This window comes from Scyliorhinus torazame, chromosome 11 (genome assembly GCF_047496885.1).
Source record: "Scyliorhinus torazame isolate Kashiwa2021f chromosome 11, sScyTor2.1, whole genome shotgun sequence".
NCBI classification, from domain to species: domain Eukaryota; kingdom Metazoa; phylum Chordata; class Chondrichthyes; order Carcharhiniformes; family Scyliorhinidae; genus Scyliorhinus; species Scyliorhinus torazame.
Window position 1 is genome coordinate 192317859 of NC_092717.1, and position 14823 is coordinate 192332681.

Genomic DNA, 14823 nt, shown 5'->3' on the forward strand with positions numbered 1-14823 from the left:
AAAATGTGGAGTTGTCCATTTTGGCCGAAAAAATAGAAAAACAGCACATTATTTAAATGGTGAGAGATTGTAGAACTCTGATGCACAGGCAGATCTGGGAGTCCTAGTACATGAATCAGTAAAGGTTAGGATGCAGGTACAGCAAGTGATTAGGAAGGAAGAAATGGAACATTGTGATTTGTTGCAGGGGGAATGGGATGTTTTGCAACATTTGTAAAGGGCATTGGCGAGACCACATCTCAAGTACTGTGCAGATTTTTGACCTTATTTATATTTATATGAATACATTAGAAGCAGTTCAGAGAAGATTCACTTGATTGATAGCTGGGATAGGGGTTTATCTTATGAGGAAAGGTTGGACAGACTGGGTCTGTAATTATTGGAGTTGAGGAGATTGGGAGATGATCTTATTGATATAAGGGCCTGAGAGTAGTTGACAGGATGGATGCTGAAAGGATGTTTCCCCTTATGGGAGATACGAGAACTAATAAAATAGTTTTAAATAGTCTCCCATTTAAGATGGAGATGAGATGAAATTCTTTCTCTCAGAGGGTCATGAGAACTCTCTTCTCCAAGAGTAACAGAGACAGGATCAATGGACAGAGGTAGATAGATTCTTGAATAACAAGGGAGTCAAAGGTTATCAGGGGTAAGTGAAAATGTGGAGTTGAGGCCACAATCAGATCAGCCATGATCTTATTGAATGGTGGAGCAGAGTCAAGGGGCTGAATGGCCTGCTCCAAATACACATGTTCATACAAAAATGAGGAATTTGAAATCAGTGCATTGGGGACAGAGTGGGTGGTGATAAGTGAATGGGACTGTGCACACAAATAGAATCCAGGTAGTAAAACTCATGTTGAATTCAGGATTGTTTAAAGTGAAACTCAGTGGGGACAGTGCTGGGAAAGTCAAACCTGGATAATTTCTAGTTATGCACTGATCTCCACAATCTCTGAACTTTGTGTGCGTGTTCATGAATTATCATACAGCTAAACACTCCACTACGATGTCAGAACGAATTGGACAAAGCAGTTCAGCACTTGGACATCAATTCTAGTTTGAAAAGCCTGAGGATTTTGGTTATGCCTCGAAAGCACAGCCATGTGAGTTACCCTGAATAGTAAATGTTTGTACCTGTATTTTTCTTGAACTTTGACAGATAAAACCTAACACGCTCCATGTGGATAAAGCAGGAGGAAATGGAAGTATTGTATTATTGTAAAAAGTGAAAGATGGGTTTGAATTAACATGGAACTTTGGTCATTTTTGATCTCATCATTCCACAATACCGGTGCTACCACAACAACCTTACTATCTTTCCATTACAATCCTACTAACTTGCTGTTACATTCCCCAGCTACTTATATAAGCCCTATGTTGTGACCACTGGAGTCATGTTAGAACACAAGAAATAAGAGCTGGAGTAGACTGTATGGCTCATTGAACCTGCTGCACTATTCCATAGGATCATGGCTGATATTGGGCTTTAATTTTCCCACCCACTCCCTGTATCCCTTAATTCCCTGGGACACCAAAGATCTAACTATCCCAACCTTTAATGTATTCAATGTGGAATATCCACTACCCTCTGGGGTAGCAAATTCCAAAGATTCACAACCTTTGAATGAATTAATTTTTCCTCATCTTAATCTGAAATGATCAGCCCCTAATCCTGAGACTGTGCTGTCTTGCTATAGATTCCCTGACTAGCGGAAACAATCTCTCAGCATCCACCCTATCAAACCCCTTCAGAACGTTGCAGGTTTCAATGAGATCGCCTATCATTCCAGCGAATTTAAGTCCAGTTCATTTAGTTTCTCATCATAGGACAACCACCTCATCCCAGGAACCGTTTTAGTGAGGCTTCGCTGTACCACTTCCAATGCAAGTATATCGGGGGCGATTCTCCAATATTGAGGTCAAGTGTGAACGCCGTCGTGTTTCACGACGGTGCGAACAGGGCCCGGACACGACTTATTCTGGCCCCCACAGGGGGCCAGCACGGTGCTGGAGCGGTTCACGCCGCTCCAGCATCCTTAAGCGGAGCAAAATGGGCACCGCGCCAACCCGCGCATGCGCAGTTGGGGCAGCCCAATCTTGCGCATGCGCAGTTGGGCCGCGCCATCCTGCGCATGCGTGGGGAACACGCCGGCCCCTCACCAACATAGAGCCGGTGTTCTGGGGCCGCGCGCGGAAGGACGTATGCCCGTGGGGGGAGAGGCCCGCCGATCGGTGGGCCCCGATCGCAGGCCAGACCCCATCGGTGGCCACCCCAGTGAAGGAGCCCCCCCTCCCCCCCACAGGCCGCCCCCCCAGCGTTCCCGCAGAGTTCCCGCCGGCAGCGACCAGGGTGGACGGCGCAGGTGGGAACCTGTTATGTCGTAGCGGCCGCTCGGCCCATCCGGGCCAGAGAATCGCCGCTCGCTGGTTCTCCGAGTGGCCCGGTGTGAATCGCGCGCCGCTGATTTCGGGGGGGGGGGTGGGAGAATCGCGTGCGGGGTAGGGGCGGCGTGGTGCCATTCGCGCAGCGCCCCGGCGATTCTCCCACCCGGCGTGGGGGGGGGGGGGAGAATAGCCCCCATCTTTTCTTAAATCTGGAGACCAAAACTGCACACAGTATTCGAGATGCGCTCTTACCAACAACCTGTACAATTGTAGAAGGCTTCTTTATTCCTGGACTCTAACCTCCTTGCAGTAAAGGCCAACATGTCATTGTCTTTCCTAACTGCTTGTAGCACCTTCATGCTAACTGGTACAAGCACACCAAAGTCTCTTTGAACATCAACACTTACAAATTTCACACCTTCTAAAAATATATTCTGCTTTTATATTCTTATGAGCAAAATGAATAACTTCTTAATTCCCTACATTCTTCTCCATCTGCCATCTTGTTGCCTATTCATAGAGGCTTTGCATCATCTATGTGTCCTCTCCACAGCTTATCTTCCCACCTAGCTTAGCATCATCAGCAAACTTGGATACATTACTTTTTGTCTCTTCATCAAAATCATTAATATAGATTGTAAATTGCTGAGGCTCCAGCACTGATCCTTGTAGCACTACACTTTTCACTGCCTGCTAACTTGAAAACCCCCCACTTATGCCGACTCTCTGCTTTCTGTCTATTAAGCAATCCTCTGCATATGCTAAAATATTACCCCAAATCCATGGGCCTTTATCTTGCCTGTTAACATTTTGTGTGGCACCTTATTGAATGTCCTATGGAAATGGCGATATACTACATCTACAGGTTCCCCTTTATCTACCCTACTAGTTGCATCCTCAAACTCTAAAATTAATCATACAGGATTTCCATTCAGTAAAACTATTTTGACTTATTTGAAACAAACTGGCCGGGATTCTCTGAGCCTTAGCGCCGAAATCGCGCTCGGCGTGAGGGCGGAGTATGGGGCGTCAGACCCGCGATCGGGTCTGGCGCCGGGACACGAGCCTCCGGAGAATCGGCGGCAGTTGCGCGTGCGCGGACGACGCAGTGCCGGTCGGGGGCCGTTGAAAGTGGCCCCCGCGGTGATTCTCTGCGGTCAACTGGCCGAGTTCCCGCCGGCATGGTTCACGTATGGTTCCACCCGACGGGAGCTCGGCGATGCGGCTGCGGTGGCCGTCCTGGTGGGGGGCGGGGAGGATCAGTCTCTGCGGTGGGCTTTCACGGCGGCCAGGCCCGCGATCGGGCGCCACCGATCGGCGGGCGCTTGCGATCTCGGGAGGCCTACCTTCTTCCGCACAGGCTCCTGCGTGGGTCCGCCATATCGTGTGGGACAGGTGCGGAAACGGCCGCCGCGCGCATACGTGGACTCGCGGCCGGAAGTGCAGGGCTACCTTTCGGCAGCTGGAGCTGCGTGAAGCACTCCGGCGCCGTGCTGGCCCCCTGTGGGCCACGTAATCGCTGGGCCAAGAGGCCCGTTGACACCGGCGTAAAACACTCCGGTGTTTATGCCGGCGTCAAAGCCGCCCTTTTGAAGAATCCCGGCCACTATGCTTTCTTAAATAAATGGCGGGCCGGCTCAAAGGGCTGAATGACCTCCTCCTGCTTCTATTTTCTAAGTATGTTTCTATGCCCAACTCAACTAGCACCCTACATTAATGTTGTTTTATTCAATCTACTGATGATGATCCAACTCTCTTACACTGTTAAGTTCAGTAACCACTATTAACCGGAACTCTGTTAATAATTCTACAGTGTGTTAATAACTCTACAGTAATTATACAGAATCTGTTCAGTATTAGGTTCAGTCAGTGTCCTGTGTTATTGACTGGAGCTGACTTGATAATACAGTTGTCACGTACAGCCAGAATTACTGATTTCCCTCAGTCAGCACCCAGTAACTGATGTATTCCTCTTGTTAATCACACTGTCAGGCACAGTATTACCTCCCAGTTATTGTTGCTGATTGTACTTTTCCTGTTGTTAATCCAGCTCCCTCACAGTCAGATTTAGTAATTTCATTCTGTTGCCACTTGTCATACAATAAGCAACAATGTTTTAAACAAATGTTCAAAACCAACACTGATGAAAAAAAATTGGAACTCCAGTGTCCAAGTGACTTGTTTTGTAAACAAGTTAGTGAAATTGAACGGTGCTACAAACCCTGTGCCTTCGAGCGCAAAGACAATTGTGTGTAGCTCGTGAAACGTACAAACATGGAATTATGTAACCGCAATGTACAACAGCATCAGTTCTACACACTTCAGTGACAAGTGGGAACAAAAATCCCAGAATAGACAGACTCAGCATCTGCAAGATAAGAATGCACCCAAAATTTAACCTAACTTTGTCTCTCAGATGCTGAGGCTTGCTCATCATTTTTTGTCTACTATGGCTTTCAGAACTGGCACTTTGTTTTTCGTGTATCAATTCTTTTGCCTGAACAATTTATTATTTATTTTATGTCAATGCGATTCTGACAGGTAAACTATAAAACCACAGAGAAGCTGCCTGAAATTAGAATGTCGAAATCTATGGGAGACTTGTTGGGCTCGTCGTTTAAGGGGAACGAGCGGCATCGGAAACTGTCAACAGGTGAGACTGTTGTTACGACACTGTTTTACATAGTACCCTGCACAATTCTAATATTGTTAGGTTGCCATGTGGCCCTCTGGGAATATCGAATGAATAGCTGAACTGTACTGAATGGAATAAGTCTAGTTCCAAGAATGCTCTAGGAATTGCAGCCAGAGCGAGTGTGGGAGATACAATGGGCTGAATTCTACGTGCCCACTGCAGGCTTGTTTCCTGAGGGGGAATGGTGGGCACAAAAAATAGGGTGGGCACCCTTCCCACCACCTGAGTGCCCACCCTGGATCTCATTCCCCATATCCAGGTAATACATTTGGCAAGGGCAGCAGGAAAGGAGCAGGAAGCCCGATTTTTAACTTCAATTAGTTAAAGGGCCGGAAGGAAGATGGGGGGAGGGGGTTGCTGATCTGGAGCTGCCGTTTGCCAAGTGTGCGGTGGCCCCCTTTAGTCTGAACCCCCACTCAATTCTTACTTCCACATTCTCTTATGGAGCTGACAGCTCCCGAGGGTGGCACCTCCAACCCATTGAGGGGTGGAGGTGCCAGTCAGCTCTGGTTAATGAGCCCCTCAGCACTTTATTGTTGCGATGCTGCTCGGCGTGGAGTCAGTTGGGTTGACGCTGATGTGGCTTCTGTGGGAATGTGCTGTTCCCCCTCTGCCTCCCCTCTCCCCCGTATTATTCAGCCCAACACATCTGAGTACCCTTGGGTTAGGGGCAAAATCAAGTGGAATTCTGTACTCATGAACAGGATTGTCATAGAAGTGTTTACAATGCAGAAGAAGGCCACTCAGCCTATCGAGTCTGCACCGGCCCTTGGAAAGGGCACCCTATGCAAGCCCACACATCCACCCTATCCCAATAACCCCATCCAACCTTTATTGACACTCAGGGTAGTTTAGCAAGGCCAATCCACCTAACCACAGGGATTGTGATGAACTTTGATTGCTCTCCTGCCCCAAGAATAATGGCCACATACAGGAAAGTGATCACTCTCCATGAAACCTTAATCCAGCAAGGAATTAATATTTTCAAGGGCTTGGGCTGCACTGCCCTCCCTTTGTCCCGTTTATCCCTTAAACTCGAGTCAATCTACTCCTGGGCCTATTTGTAAAACCAATCTGAAACCACTGGTATAAATGAGTAATCGTCTTTGGATGAAGGTGTTATATAGATGCAAGTTATTGTTTTGTAGGGAAGTATAATGATTTCTCAGTCATGGATATTCCTCTCTTTCCTAACCACAGTTACATGTCAGCTTGGCAGGGGGAAGCATGAGGGGCCATTGGGGCTGGGGTGTGGAGCATACCTTGGATTGGGTAGAATGAGGAAGACCTCTGATGTGCCATGAACTACGATCCTTTCAAAAGCTGGCCAGAATCACAGAAATTTGCAGAGGACTAGGACATGCCCATCTCTGCAGTGGTGAGGTTGGGAATGGTATTAAACAAGATTTTAGAGATGTATGTAACAAGGGAATATCGGTGATCATGGGTGATTTTAATCTTCACATAGATTGGGCAAATCAAATTAACCATAATGCCGTAGAGGAGGAATTCCTGGAGTGCATATGGGATGGTTTTCTTGGCCAATATGTGGAGGAACCAACTAGAGAGCAGGCCATCTTAGACTGGGTACTGTGTAATGAGAAGGCAGTCAATGCCAATCTGGCTGTACGAGACCCCGTGGGGGTAAGCGATCATAACATGATAGAATTTTTTATCAAGATGGAGAGTGAAGTAGTTGATTCAGAGACTAGGGTGCTGAATCGTAATAAAGGGAACAATGAAGGTATGAGGCATGAGTTGGCCTAGATAGACCGGGGAGAGTTACTTAAAGGGAAGACAGTTGATAAACAATGGCAAACATTCAAGGAACACATGGGGAAACTACAGCAACTGTTCATTCCTGTCTGGCACAAAGGCAAAGGGGGTTAGAGGGCCAATCCATGGCTTACAAAGGAAATTAGAAATAGTATTCGATACAAGGGAGAAGCACACAGATTGGCCAAGAAAAATAATAGGTCTGAGGATTGGGAGCAGTTTAGAATTCAGCAAAGAAGGACGAAGGGATTGATTAAGAAGGGGAAAGTACAGTATGAAAGGAAGCTTGCAGAGAACATAAAGACTGACACTAAGAGTTTCTATAAATGTGTGAAGAGAAAGAGATTGGTAAAGAGAAATGGAGGCCCCCTACTACCAGACAGAAATGGGAATGCATAAAAAGGGACAAAGAAATGGCTGAGCAATTTAATACATACTTTGGTTCTGTCTTCACAAAAGAGGACCCAAATCAGATACCAGAAATGTTGGAGAATGAAAGTTTTAGTGAGAGGGAATAACTGAGGGAGATCGACATGAGTAGAGAAATGGTGCTGGGAAAATTGATGGGATTGAAGGCGGATAAATCCCTAGGGCCTGAGAATCTGCATCCCAGAGTGCGTAAGGAGGTGGCTCTGGAAATAGTGGATGCATTGGTCTTCATCTTCTGGGATTCTATAGACTGCTGGTTTAGCACAGTGGGCTAAACAGCTGGCTTGTAATGCATAACAAGGCAGAAGTGTGGGGTTCAATTCCCGTACCGGCCTCCCCGAACAGGCGCTGGAATGTGGTGAATAGGGGTTTTTCACAGTAACTTCATTGAAGCCTACTTGTGAAATAAGTGATTATTATTATCTGTAGCTGTCCCTGCAGATTAGAGGGTTGCTCACGTCACTCCGATATTCAAAAAGGGAGGTAGAGAGAAAGCAGGGAATTATAGACCAGTAAGCCTAGCATCGGTAGTGGGGAAAATGCTTGAATCCATTATCAAGGACTTTATAGCGGAACATTTAGAAAACAGTGGCAGGTTCAGTCAGAGTCAGCATGGATTTATGAAGGGAAAATCATGCTTGACAAATCTGTTGCAATTCTTTGAAGATGTAACCAGTACAGTTGACAAGGGGGAGCCAGTTGATGTGGTATATTTGGACTTTCAGAAGGTGTTTGACAAAGTCCTGTTTAAGAGATTATTGTGCAAATTTAAAGCGCATGGGATTGGGGGAAATGTATTGAGGTGGATAGAAAACTGGTTGGCAGAGAGGAAACAAAGAGTAGGGATTAATAGGTCCGTTTCAAATTGGCAGGCAGTAACTAGTGGGGTATCACAGGGATCGGTGCTGGGACCCCAGCTATTCACAATATGCATTAATGCTTTGGATGAGGGAACAAAATGTAACATCTCAAAGTTTGCAGATGATACCAAGTTAGGTGGGAGGGTGAATTGTGACGAGGGTGCAGGGATCCTACAGCATGTTCTGGACAAGTTGGGCGAGTGGGAAAATCAATGGCAGATGCAGTATTATTTGGATAAGTGTGAGGTTATTCACTTTGGAAGCAAAAACAGGAAGGCAGATTACTACCTGAATGGTTGTAAATTGGGAGAGGGGAATGTGCAGCGGGACCTGGGTGTCCCTTGTGCACCATTCGCTGAAGGTAAGCATGCAAATGCAGCAGGCGGTAAAGAAGGCTAATGGTATGTTGGCCTTCATTGCGAGAGGTTTCGAGATTTGAAGCAGGGATGTGTTGCTTCAATTGTACAGGGCCTTGGTGAGGCCACACCTGGAGTATTGTGCAGTTTTGGTCTCCTTCTCTGAGGAAGGATGTTGTTGCTCTCGAGGGAGAGCAGCGAAGGTTTACCAGACTAATTCCAGAGATGGCGGGACGGTCATATGAGGAGAGATTGACTAGGTTGGGATTGTTCTCGCTGGAGTTCAGAAGAATGACGGGGGATCTCATAGAGACTTAGAAAATTTTAACAGGACTAGACAGGGTAGATGCAGGGAAGATGTTACCAATCATGGGTGTGTCCAGAACCAGGGGTCATAGTCTGAGGATTCAGGGTAAACCATTTCGGACAGAGACAAGGAGACATTTCTTCACACGTGGTCAGCATGTGGAATTCATTACCACAGGAAGTAGTTGATACTAAAACGTTGAATATATTCAACAATCGGCTGGACATAGCACTTGGGGAGAATGGGATCAAAGGCTATGGGGAGAAAGCAGGATTAGGCTATTGAGGTGGATGATCAGCCATGATCGTGATGAATGGCGGAGCAGGCTCGAAGGGCCAAAAGGCCTCCTCCTGCTCCTATCTTCTATGCATCTATGTATCCCAACAATTATTAAAAGACCACTCATCTATCTCTGGGGGCACAGATCTGTTCCTGGCCTGACCCTCCACTGTTCTCATCCGCTGGCACCCACTAGCACCTTTCTGGTATACTTCATCTCCAAATGTAATGCTGAAACTCAGTAAAGCTGAGGAGGCAGAAACTCCCAGTGTGACAAGTCTTCAGCCTTGGACCCAATCTTTTTACAACAGTGGTCTTGTGTGAGAGGGGCTCCGAAGCATTATACAAGACTACTACAAACTTTGTTCAAGATTGCACCCCATTTATTTGGGTACAGGCAAGGTTTCAAGTGGTTCTTCTGGCATAGGATTACCAACTGTGATCAATGTATTCCTCAAGATTTCATCACATGCCTCGCCCCAATCAGCCAGCCAACAAATCAATCCTTGTGATGCGCTGCCTTCCTACACGAATTGGAAAGCTAAAACATTACCCAATTGGATGATGTTACCAGCCTCCCCGAACAGGCGCCGGAATGTGGTGACTAGGGGCTTTTCACAGTAACTTCATTTGAAGCCTACTTGTGACAATAAGCGATTTTCATTTCATTTTCATTTCATTATGTTTGTCAGCCAGACAGCCTCTCCAACCAACCACGCCCCCTTCAATATTTTGATATCCAGTAAAGAGAAATGATGGAAGAAAATTACAAAAATCAATCTTTTTCAATACCCTGATGATTTTTCTTCAGAGCTGCACACAGTAGTGTCCTGTAGATTGAACTTTAATCCCTGGGGACTCCAGGCCAACCTTGGAGAGTTGGCAACCCCCCCCACCTCTGGAATCTTCCAGTATGAGTAAATTTGGAGCCAGTCTATATACCGAGGAAGCCGTTGGTGGAGCTGTGAAATAAATATTATTTTGTTTGGAGCTTATCGTGTGCTCGGAGTTGATTTTAAATTTACAGATTTAGCCTCAAAGGTTGATATTGGAGTCAAAGACTCATTTGTGTTATCAGAAGACTGACTCCAGTTCGCTTTTGTTAATCATGTGCTTCCTGCAACATTGGCAGCTTGGTCTGACTTCCTCTCCTGGTTCCCACAAAGAATTGTGGACATCAATCGGTCTGATAGCAGTCTTGACATTGAAATGCCACTGAGTGCACAGTTTAACTCTTAACAAAACATCACTTTACTAATTGTATTTTTTGGGCAGGAAAATTATTCACTTAAAATGAACCTTTCTGAATATTATCTGCTGCTGTATTTCAGCAGTAGAATGGCCTGCTTTCTTTTTGAACAAGAAGCAAAAAAGACTTGCACAACCTCAGGATATTTCAAAATGCTATGAAGTGTAATCGTTGTTATAGTACAGGGAATGTTGTGGCCAATTTTCACACAGCAAGGTTCGAAAAACAGCAACGGAATACATGCCCAGATATTCTGTTTTCAAGGTGCTTGTTGAGTGATAAATATTAGCCAAGAGACCAGGGAAATCTCCCCTGCTCTTCTTCGAAATCATGGGACCTTTCACTTGCACCTGAGAGGGCAAATGTCACTTCGTTTAACATCTCCTCAGAAGGACGGAGCCTTGGATAGTGCAGTCCCACCTCCCTGGATTTCCTAGTAGCATGGGTGGGGAGGACTGGAAGTAAGTGATATGCTCCTTGATTTCTCCTAGTGTTTCAACAATTAGGCTAGAGTCTACCAGGAAAGCTTGTAAGTGATAAGCTAACATTGATTCTTCTGACTCCCACTTGCAAAAGCTTTTTCATATCAACACTTCATAAATGGTACACCTACTCACAGGAAGAGAATACATGTTTTCTATCCGGGGATTATTTTCTTTAAAAGTTCTATTAAAAATAAAAGTCCATTTAGGGGATTTTGGCAGGGGTTTGCGGACGTTATGTCCAGAGTATTGAAAACAAAGGTGGCAATGAGTCCAGAGGTGGCGATTTTTTGGGTGTCGGAAGACCCGGGAATCCAGGAGGAGAAAGGGGCAGATGTTCTGGCCTTTGCTTCCCTGGTAGCCTGGAGACGGATACTGCTAGCTTGGAGGGACTCAAAGCCCCCGAATTCGGAGACCTGGCTGACTGACATGGCAAGCTTTCTCGGCCTAGAGAAGATTAAGTTCGCCTTGAGAGGGTCACTGTTAGGGTTCTTTGGCGGGTTGGGAGTCAGTGATTGCATTATTTTTCTTGTTCTGTGTGCACTGTTTTTGTTTTGTTCTATACTGTTGTTTGTAATGCAAAAAATACCTCATTAAAATTGTTTATTAAAAAAAAAGTCCATTAAAATTACTGATTCATTCTGGGTTTTGTAGTACATAGGAAAGTACTGCACATTTACTGCACATGCTCAGCAAAAAGTTGAAAAGACCGGGAGGGTGGGTATATGACAGGTTTTTTGGAAAGGTATTGAAGGAGGAGAGCAAACACAGCTAGAGATGGGCAATAAATACCAGCACTGCCAGCAATGTTCTCACCCTGAAGTAATTGAATGAATAAATTGAGAGTTGGAAAATATGAATATCAATCCTACCATTGCCTATTGCAGCTTGGTGGTTTTTAAAATAATTCTCGTGTCAATATATCTTCCTGCCAACCTGAAGCAGCAGCTCAACCTCCTCTGTATAAAGAAATACACATAGCAAACATCAAGCTGACCAAAAGCCATTTGGTCGTATGTTATCCTCACATAGACTCATGCTGGCCATCTTTCCGGTTCTCAACAATATTGGCTCCAGGTCCCCAATGCCTTAAATTGTAAAAAAAAAAGTGTTTTTATCTTTAAATTCCTCTCTGCCCTTACTCCTTCTCCCCATTCACCTCTTTGAACTCTTAGATATCATTCCTTCATTTTACCGAACACTAGCTCAGACGTACCCTCAGCTAGTTCGGTCCCATTCTCAGTTCCCTCACAAACTCCATTAACTGCTTCATCTCCATCTCCTCCGTTACGACCCACATTAAAACCCACATCTTTGACCATCTTGTTGGTCACCCTATTAACCTTTCCTCCTAATTTTCTCCTCCTTGTTAGTGGTCTACTTTCCTTCCAACTAAGTGCCTTGGAATGTTTTTTCTATATTGAGATTTACATATAAATGGAATTTATTTTTATAATAATAATCTTTATTATTGTCACAAGTAGGCTTACATTAACACTGTAATGAATTTACTGTGAGAATTCCCATAGTCGCCACAATCCGGTTTCGGGTACACTGAGGGAGAATTCAGAATGTTCAATTCACCTAACAGCATGTCTTTCAGGACTTGTGGGACGAAACCAGAGCATCCGGAGGAAACACACGCAGACACGGGGAGAATGTACAGACTCCGTACAGACAGTGACCCAAGCCGGGAATCGAACCTGGGGCCGAGGCATTGTGAAGCAACAGTGTTAACCACTGTGCTATCGTGCCACCCCGTTCAGACCATTGTCTGTCTTAAACTTACCCGTTATAATTCAAACCTGTTTTATGTCACACTGCCTGATTGTATAGCACCAGAACGTGATGGATGAGCAAGCACATCCACACAATAACTAGTTACATGTTTTGTCAGGGCAACCAATGCAACTTTACTATTAGCTTCCACAAGGTTCGTTGCTCACCTGTGAATAGAAAGATCGGCTGTCCATGGTCCTGATTGTAGTTCAGCAAAACATTTGGCGAAAGTTCTCTCCAAGTGTTTCTTGTTTGTTCTGGTGCACACTACATGCACTGTTGTAGATAGCATAGGCGGCATCAATGAGCTTAACTTCAGCCTGAGCCCTTCACACAGAGAAGACAAGTACACGTTAGTGTAGAAGAACAAGAATAGGCCATTCTGGCCCCCTAACCATTCTTAGCTTGTTCTTCCATTTATTTAGATCAAGGGTCATCTGTACATCAACACCGTTCACCCAATTGTGTTCCAATCCCTTTATAACCTTACCAAACAAAAATCTATTAATCTTAGCTTTAATTGCCCCAGTATCTAGTCAAAGCAGGCTGCTTGATTGGCACCCCATTCACAAACATTCACTCCCTCCACCACCAATGTACAGTGACAGCAGAATGTACCATCTACAAGATGCACTGTAGGAATTCACCAAGGATCCTTAGACAGCACCTTCCAAACCCACAAACGCTACCATCTAGAAGGACAAGGCCAGCAGACACATGGGAACACTAGCACCTGGAAGCTCCCCTCCAAGCCACTCACCATCCTGACTTGGAAATGTATTCCTTCATTGTCGCTGAGTCAAAATCCTGCAACTCGTTCCCTTTTTTTAAATTCAGAGTACCCAATTATTTTGTTCCAATTAAGGGGCAATTTAGCGTGGCCAATCCACCTACCCTGCACATCTTAGGTTGTGGGGGTGAAACCCACGCAAACATGGGCGAATGTGCAAACTCCACACGGACAGTGACCCAGAGCCGGGATCGAACCTGGGACCTCGATGCCGTGAGGCATCAGGGCTAACCCACTGCGCCACCGTGCTGCCCCTGCAACTCCTTAATACTGTGGGTGTACTTACACCACACAGACTGCAGCAATTCAAGGAGGCAGCTCACCACTGTCACCTTCTCAAGGGCAACTTTCGATGTGCAATAAATGCTGACCTAGTTATCAAACACCAAATCCGACAAAATACCTTTTATTATTTCATTTGGGGAAGGTGTGTCAACTTTCTGGTACCCTTTGAGGAAGTGCCTCCTGATGTAACTCTTGAATAAACTGCCCGATTTAAGTTTATGCAAACTTGTTCTGGTTGCTCATACTAGAAAAAAGAGATCAACCCTATTGAATCCTTTTATCAATTTAAACACCTCAATAGCTCACCCCTAAATCTTCTATACTTTTATGGACTATAAGCCAAATTTATGAAGTCTGTGTTCATAATTTAGTCCTTTAAACCCCATTATCATTCTTTTGTATTTCCGCTGCACAGCAAACTAGATTAAGGCCTGAAATGTAAGCCGGGTAAGGAACATGCGTATCACTTATTATTTTTTTGTTTATTGTGGAAGTTTATCACCAAAACAAGTAAGTTCCTTTACGTTTTAATTTGTTCTATCTTCCACAGGTTCCTTGCATACTGGTCGTAGCTCGCCTCCACCGGGGAGTGTTCCTGATGGGCAGCAGCAGTTTGCGCGTCAAGGATCTTACGCCAGCATCCACAGTGAGGGAGAGTTCATCCCAGAGACTTTGGAGCAAAATGTAAGGGTCATTCTCCCTCCCAAATCACTGCACTACATGCAGATACTGGAGATACATGTTTATATCTGGTGAAAGTAAATTTCTCGATGCAGTAGAAGATCTGCACTCCGTACATATCCTTGACTTAAAGTAGTAAATGCTGGAAGTACACAGTTGATCAGCCAGCGATTAATGTTTTGGGCGAGATTCTGAGGAAGGGATTTTGAAGAAAACCCCATTGAGACTTTCGACTTTGGGTGATGGTGCAAAACGGGCAATAGCAGAATGGCTATCAAATTATAAATGATCTATGATTTTAATGCATGTCTCCAGGTATTAATTTCCGTTGGCCTCAGTCAGAAGAAATGTATAGTCATGTTCTGATTCCATATCATCTGTTTTAAATATTCGCTAAAAGAAAAATTACCGCCGCTTTGTGGAGATGAAATGTCATGGTGCAAGCTACATTGGAATTCTGATGTGGT

General features: G+C 45.1%; 1 protein-coding gene across 4 annotated transcripts in view; it reads left to right on the plus strand.

Moving 5' to 3' along the window:
- Positions 1-14823, plus strand: part of map3k22 (mitogen-activated protein kinase kinase kinase 22) — a 206841-nt gene that overhangs the window by 77529 nt on the left and 114489 nt on the right. For all 4 annotated transcript variants that reach the window (XM_072468212.1, XM_072468213.1, XM_072468210.1 and 1 more), the window contains 3 exons: positions 993-1106; positions 4930-5041; positions 14226-14359. In XM_072468212.1, coding sequence (XP_072324313.1) covers positions 993-1106; positions 4930-5041; positions 14226-14359 — 360 coding nt within the window. The remainder of the gene's footprint in view (positions 1-992; positions 1107-4929; positions 5042-14225; positions 14360-14823) is intronic.